General features: G+C 47.3%; 1 protein-coding gene across 1 annotated transcript in view; it reads right to left on the bottom strand.

Moving 5' to 3' along the window:
- Mpp4 (membrane palmitoylated protein 4) overlaps positions 1-5,241 on the bottom strand; it is a 31,740-nt gene extending 26,499 nt beyond the window's left edge. Inside the window, exons 1-2 of the mRNA XM_005366332.2 lie at positions 5,160-5,241; positions 3,186-3,307 (exon numbers count right to left, since the gene is read on the bottom strand). Of these exons, the coding sequence (XP_005366389.1) occupies positions 3,186-3,307; positions 5,160-5,235 (198 nt within the window). The 5' untranslated portion in view covers positions 5,236-5,241. The remainder of the gene's footprint in view (positions 1-3,185; positions 3,308-5,159) is intronic.
- Between the last annotated feature and the right edge of the window lie 2,662 nt (positions 5,242-7,903).

The raw sequence follows: 7,903 nt of genomic DNA, 5'->3' as shown, positions 1-7,903 counted from the left end.
AAAGAAACTGCCTTGGCCTGTTGATAGGGCAGAACTTAGGTAGATGGGAAGGAATGCACTGAATGTTGGGAGAAAGAAGGGCGGAGTCAGAGAGATGCCATGGATCTGCAGCCGGAGATAGATGTGCTGGAACTTGGCTACTAAGCCACGACCTCGTGGTGAGGCACAGATTAATGGAGATGGGTTAAATTAAGATGTGTTAGCCAATAAGAAGTTAGAGCTAATGGGGCCAAGCAGTGATTTAATTAATACAGTTTCTGTGTGGTTATTTTGGTTGTAGGCTGTCAGGATGAACAAGTAGGCCCTCCTCCTTGCAACAGTGCTGGGCACAAACTGTGTGACTCACAATCCACCAAGGATCCCAGATAATGAGCCAGACATTCGGAATGTGCTCGTCCCTGCTCAGTGCGGATCTTTGAAGCTGTTCAGGTCTCCTTCCTCCGGCAATTCTCTGGCGAGAATTCATTTGTGCAAATTGCAGCTTCATCTCCCCTGATCCTTGGGGATTCTTTTTTTCCCTACTGGATGAGGAGTCAGGCTGGGTAAGCAAAGCTCGCCGGGATTCGCAGTGATTCCCGTCATCTTATTCTGGGATCAGATTTCTCTTACAGATGGAGAAAAGAGGTCCAAGAGGCAGCTTAGTCTCTCCTGTATCTCTGATTTGCGGGCTTCCTGCTATACTGTAGGTCTGGTACTCAAATGTGTGTGGGAGTTGGATTGGGAGCACTCAGCACAAAGAATCCATGCTCACCAAAGACAGTGAGCCTGGGGGTCATTCATAATGAAACACAAAGTCCAGGCCCTGGAGGGGGTGTGTGTGCACACGCTCTTGTGTGAATGTGTTTGTGTGCACACGCTTGTGTGTGTGTGTGTGTTTGTGTGCACACGCTTGTGTGTGTGTGTGTGTTTATGTATGTGTATGTGTGTGTTGGGGGGATATTAGGGGTTAAGTGCTTCCTAGGCATGGTCTATATAGTGAGCTCCAGGCCAGCTAAGGCTTCAGCTTGTGAGATCCAGAATCCAGTGATTTAAAACAAGTGATGTTCATCTTTGGTCATTCAGAAGCTGTGACCGCTTCGGTTTTAAAGGCTATCACCTTAGCACGTATCCTAAGGCTGACCATATTCATGCCTATTTGGAAGAAACACCCATCTCCCCAAAATAACTTGAGTTCTATGTATTCCTTACTGCCTGAAACTTGCTACGTAGGTAAGGCTGCCTCACAGAGACCTCTGCTTCTGCCTCTCAGAAGGGGCTAAAGGCATTCAACACCACACCCAGCCAGAAGTGGCCTTTTATAAAAGCATTTTTACTTGTCCAGAGTTGGCCTTAAGGACCAAGGATTGTGGAGAGATGATATGGAGTTGCTGGTGGCCATGTGGTCACTGGTTTCTCATTGTAAGGACCTTTGAAAAAACAAGTTGGGGACAATAAAGAAAGGACATTGCTATTTATTCTTTGGCGTGCTCCCTTTGACCCCTTTGAGAGCAAGAGGAGCAACATCAAATCATGCCTGTTGTGTGTTCATCGTGGACAGTTACGATGAGGTGATACCCAAGTAACTCAACTTTATCTGGGGCATGGCTGATTCTGAGAACCTGCCTTTGAGTATCTCCAAAACAATGTTCAGAAATAGAAAACTCTTGAAAGTCATCCATAAAACATTCAGAAGACGGGCCTTGAAGTTTTTTTTTTTTTTTTTTTTTGGTTTTTCGAGACAGGGTTTCTCTGTGGCTTTGGAGCCTGTCCTGGAACTAGGTCTTGTAGACCAGGCTGGTCTCGAACTCACAGAGATCCGCCTGCCTCTGCCTCCTGAGTGCTGGGATTAAAGGCGTGCGCCACCACCGCCCGGCTTGGGCCTTGAGTTCTTGAAACTTAAAATTACATGTACTCCCATGTCAGAGCACCTGTTGGACATGAAGGAGACACGAAGTCCATCCACTACATCAATGCTGACAACAAAGAATGGGTGGCCACCTTCACTGAGTGTGTGTGGAAAGCAGACGTCCTCTTGACAAGTATGGCGGCACCAGCTCAAGGAGGGGATGGGAAGAGCCTGGTCTCTGTGGACCAAGATGGTCTAGAGCTACCAGAAGGACATGGAAGAGAGTAAATCAAGTTTTGAGAATCTCTACAAGATCACGAAGGAGAGCTTTGACAAGAAGGCGGAGAAGGCGAAAGTCTCCGATAGGGACGCGTCTTCACTCTGCTACATTATGAAGAGCACCTGTGCTGGCCAGCAAACAGAGCAGTTCCTGAAGGCCCAGGCACTGTGAGACAACCCTATCAGGGGCTACATCACGGTCAAAGAGGACTCGGAAATCAACCCAGACCACCCGGTTGTGGAGATCCTGCAGCAGCTGACTGGGACTGTGAAAAACAAGGCTCTCAAGGACCCGGTGGCACTGATGTTAAGAGCTACATTTTGCTTCTTGGCGTCTCACTTGCGGGATCCTCAGAACAACTCCAACCATGGCCACAGTTGGCTCCCAGATGCTGTCTCCTATGTGAGGATGCTAAGAATTGGAGCACGATTAATAAAACTTAGAGAGAGAAGTTGGGGTTCAACCTGAAGGTCAGAAAAGGAAAGCAGCCAAGCACTGGCTCTTACCTCTACCTCAATCTGAAATGGCGATCCTGCCTCCAGGAATCTCAGAATGAGACTGTGTCTGAGAGCTGTCTCCTCCCTTTAGTTCTGGGATTAAAGGTATGCACCGCCCTGTTTCTATGGCAACTAGTGTGGCTACTGGGATTAAAGGTGTGTGTTATGGGGAGTCTCTCATGGAAGCAGATTAGAGTACCCCCCTGGGAAGAATGCCGGTTTTGCCTTGTTTTTCCTATGGCTCCTCCAGCAGCCATGACTGGCCTTCATCCATCCGGCTCTCTGCCCATTTCTTCTTTCCTGTCCTTGTTTCTTAAGACAAGGAAATCCTCCCCTCCCCTGACAGCAAGGTCTAGTGTTGTGTATTGAGGTTTTATGGAGATTTTTGTTGCTGCTGCTGTTGTTTGTTTTTAGTTTTGTTTTTGCTCTGAAATTAAAAGTATTCAAAACAAAGAAGATGCAGTTTTACTTTTAAAAATAATCAAATAAATAAACTAACACTTTTGGCACGCTTTTCCAGCAACCTGACCCGACCAAGGCATCAGCTTTCGCCAGCCAGAGCGAGCAAAGGCTCCACACTCACCTTTAGCAGAGCCTGCAGCCACGGGGAGTGGAGGAGGTCATACAAGAGATACACGCCATTCACATCTCGGCTGTAGAAAAGACTCAGCTCCTGCAGGAGGAGCCTCAGGATTCCAGAGAGGCCTAGGGGAGGAGGACAGAGGCCAGCAGGTGGGTAGAGGCCGCAAGGAAGACGGTGTGACCACCGAAGCTGCTCACAACGCTGGGAACAACACTGGACTGAAGACCTGAGGGTGGCTCCAAGCCCTATCCCATCATTTAGGCTGTAAATTTCAGAAGACCGTGTGACTGTGTTAAAAAAAAATTCCTTTTGGCAAACTGCAAATAAGCTAGCTTTGCATAGGGCTGAGACTAACATCAGATAAAATGGTGGCAACGTATAGGCATGCAATCCCGTGAGAATAATGCGATCACGTTCCCCTCTAACCCCTGACCAGACAGGAATTTATCCCTAAACCATCCAGTTGTCTTCTGGACCTTCTCTCTGTAATCAAACACAGCTGTTGATTTGCGCCCTTCTTATTGAAAATGTTACTGAAAACCTCTCCCATTAGACTTTGATGTTTTAAAATTACATTGAGTTATTTATTTGTTATTTGTTTGTTTGTGTGGGGCAGGGGGCACAAATGCCATAGCCTTTGTGTGGAAGCCAGAGTATAACTTGTAGGAACCAGGTCTCTCGTTAGACCATGCAGGTCCCAAGGACTGAATTCACGCCCTCAGTCTTACCAGCAAGTACATCTACCTACTGAGCCATCTGGCTGGCCCGTCCACTACAACATTTTCACATTATTTATTTGTTTATCGTGTGTGTGTGTGTGTGTTAGTGTGTGCATCTATGGAGGTCAGGGTGTGTGTTGTGGTGTGTGTGTGTGTGCATGTGTGCGTGCATCTGTGGTGGTCAGGGTGTGTGTGTGTGCATTTGTGTGTGTGTGCATCTGTGGAGGTCAGGGTATGTGTGTGTGCGCATGTGTGTGCATCTGTGGAAGTCAGAGTGTGTGTGTGTGCATCTATGGAAGTCAGAGTGTGTGTGTGCATCTGTGGAGGTCAGAATGTGTGTGCGTGTGTGTGCATCTGTGGAGGTCAGGGTGTGTATATGTGCGTGTGTGTGCATCTGTGGAAGTCAGGGTGTGTGTGCATGTGTGCATCTGTGGAAGTCAGGGTGCATGTGTGTGCATCTGTGGAGGTCAGGGTGTGTGTGCGTGTGTGCATCTGTGGAGGTCAGGGTGTGTGTGCATGTGTGCATCTGTGGAAGTCAGGGTGTGTGTGTGCATCTGTAGAGGTCAGTGTGTGTGTGCGTGTGTGCATCTGTGGAGGTCAGGGTGCGTGTGTGCATTTGTGGAGGTCAGGGTGTATGTGTGTGTGCATCTGTGGAAGTCAGAGTGTGTGTGTGTACATCTGTGGAGGTCAGGGTGTGTGTGTGTGTGTGCATCTGTGGAAGTCAGTGTGTGTGTGTGTGTGTGTGCATCTGTGGAGGTCAGGGTGTATGTGTGTGTGTGCATCTGTGAAGGTCAGGGGACAATTTGAGGGAGTAGATTCATTTCAACTCAGGCCGCCAGCTCTGATGACAAGCAGCTTGACTCACAGAGCAATCTCGCCAGCCCCTTCTAGGCTTCCTAACATAAATTTCAACATTCTACCGAGTAAAGGAACTACGTACACAGTATGTATGAATCCTCAGTTATTTTCATCATAAAAACAAAAATCTTTGAAGTGTTACTCTGCGTGTGAACAACTGACCCAGTTCTGAGTTCATATAAAACAGTGTGGCCTGGTGGGGTTCTGACTCTCCCATGGCAATTGTCTGTCTTCTGACAGCTGCTCCCGTGGTTAATCAACAGTAGTGCTGGCGGGCAAAGGTGCAGAATAAGCCCCCAGGGAGGGTCACAGTGAGCATCCCTGTGTACTTGTTTGCATACTCGGATATTACTATAAGTCTTCTCTCATCTAGTAAAGGAATTCTGATAACACATACCATTCTCAGGGCTGGGTACCGTGGCAAGTGTCCCCTCCTTGTCGGCCAGCTCCGCTCCTCGGTCTGACTGTCTCATCCTCCCTGCTGGCGCTTGGAAGTCAGAAACAGGAAACATATTGTCACTTGGCCACACCAGCCAGTGTGCTCAGCTCACTAAAGTGTATTTCCAACAACAGTTATTCTGTAAGCCACGTACTAGACCACACATACTGGGGTCCACATCAGATAAAACAGGCCTTTTCCTGTGACACTTCCTCTCCAATCAGCTGCTACCATGTGAAAGAGAAAACCAGTATTCCATAAACACTCCCCTCATCCATCTTTTCTAAAATTCTTTTAAACTATCTTTAAACACGCGCATGCACACACACTCTCACACACACACGCACATACACACACACACACGTGCATGGCTCAGCTCTGGTTTAGAGGTCAGAGGACAAGGTGCAGGGGTAAATTCTCTTCCTCCATCAGGTGGGTCATGGGGACCAGTCTCAGCTTGTCAACCTTGGTGGCGAGGGCCTTTATGCACTGAGCCGCCCCACAGTCCCGTCATCTTTCCCAATAACTGGCAAGTCATATCCTGCCTCCTTGCTTCCCACCCGTTGGGTAACTCATCCTAGGTGAACGACCCACTGTTGAGAGCTCAGAGGGACTCCCTGTCTTGAGTGCACACTGAGGCTCCCTCTGGACACAGAACTATGGAGTTCTTCACTGATCTCACTGAGCAGTTGCAGAATTCCCTTTACGGAACTGAATACTGCAACACAGAGAGCTGTCCTGGCACAGTCTTCTAACCTAGAGACAATGTAACAGTGGCACTGAATGCTGCCACACAGAGAGCTGTCCCAGCACAGTCTTCTAACCTAGAGACAATGTAACAGTGGCTTGACTCCCCGCCTCAGGCAACAGCCTTCCTGGTTCGCCCTATAACTTGTCTAAGACCTAGACAACAGTCCCCCGTAGAGTTTGTGCTGGTTTGAACATGTGGCACAACTCATTATATCTTAGTCCTATTAGTTTCAATACTCATCTTTAACAACCGATTTGAACCGCTTAATTTATATATTTTTTAAATATTTATTTCTTATGTATACAGTGTTCTGCTTGCATGTGCGCCTACAGACCAGAAGAGGGCACCAGATCTCATTACAGATGGTGTGAGCCACCATGTGGTTGCTGGGAATTGAACTCAGGTCCTCCGGAAGAGCAGCCAGTGCTCTTAACCTATGAGGCATTTTCTAGCCTGAGCAGCTCAATTCAACGTTTTTTTTTTTTAAAAACAATATTGCTTTAGATATATTTACTCTCACAAAAACAGAAATCCAAAATAACGTGGCCTAGCAGGATAGAAGTTCCTGCGTTACTTATTCGACAATTTGGAAACAGAGACAACTCAGACCTGGAAGACCAGCCTCAATCCATAAAGTACTGAGGTAATGGGGGTCCCGCCAGTTCACTATCCCACCCTGGGGTGCATATGGCTCTTGTCTATCTGCTTCAAGATGGCGGCATGGTTTCCAGCTATCACTTCTGCATTTCAGCCAGCAGGGTGATGAAAGGGTTAAGAAAACAAGGACAAAGGTTTAGAAGTAGTTCTACACGATAAACTGTCACGGGAGAGGTTTGACAGGAAATGGCCCCCAAGGAGAGTAGCATATTAGGAGGTGTGGTCTTTTTAGAGGAAGTGTGTCACTGCGAAGGTGGGCTTTGAGGTCACATATGTGCTCAAGATATCGCCCGGTAACTGAGACCATTTCCTGTTGCCTGCAGGATGTAGGATTCTCAGCTACTTCTCCAGTACTGTGCCTGCATGCTGCTGTTACGTCCAGATCACGGAGTCCCCCCAAAACCAACTAGAAGACTGAGTCTTGTATGTAAAAGCAAAGAGCCTTGATTCTTACACAGGTTTGAAAACTGGACTCTCCGTGTGTTCAACTTGTTAGAGTGATTGGAGAGCCTCGCACTCAGTTGGGCTGACCACTGGGCAAAACTGACTTTCATCTAACCTGAAGATCACCAGACAGTGGACAGAATCGCTGGCATCGACAGCCTAGCTGCTCAGGTCAAGGTAGGCTTGTCTTCCTACAGACTTCTCAGCCCACAGAATCTTCTGGAGCCTGGCAGGCCCTGTGCTAAACAGCAAAAGAAAAAAATGCGACCCTCAGCAACCATGGAGCACCCTGAGGAGTAGCTCTAAGGTGTGCACCTGTTATAAAGCCTTTACAACAGCCACCACAATGAAATGTCTTCATCAGGAAGAGTTGCTGTGGCCACGGTGTCTCCTCACAGCAACAGAAACCCTAAGACAATCACGGTGCCCGCAGAACTGGCAAGCATCTCATTGAACTTTCATGCCACTGGAGAAACAAACCCAAATCAACCCTAGCATGATCTGAGCTTAGAACTCAGCTTTCTTCATAAACACAAAAGAGTTTGCAATTTTGAAACACACTAAATTTGGGCAAATGCTACCACCATGATTAGATAATTAATCTAGTTCATTGTACATTACATTTTACCAAATAGTCCACCAAATCAGAAAATCATTGCATCAATGGTACTCCTGTGTGTGACCAGACAATCTCTACAACACACCACTTTTGGATGGCATATGCAACTGCTCCATCCTTCCAGGGATTTGTGTGGTTTCCACTGCGTGTTAAAGGTTATGTTCCGTATCCACACATTGAAATACACATTTTATAATCAAATAGCTCAGCTTTTTTGTTGTTGTTGGTTCA

Source organism: Microtus ochrogaster, unplaced genomic scaffold (genome assembly GCF_000317375.1).
Source record: "Microtus ochrogaster isolate Prairie Vole_2 unplaced genomic scaffold, MicOch1.0 UNK8, whole genome shotgun sequence".
NCBI classification, from domain to species: domain Eukaryota; kingdom Metazoa; phylum Chordata; class Mammalia; order Rodentia; family Cricetidae; genus Microtus; species Microtus ochrogaster.
The sequence above is the reverse complement of the archived record's forward strand: the minus strand, read 5'-3'. Positions and strand labels throughout refer to the sequence as shown.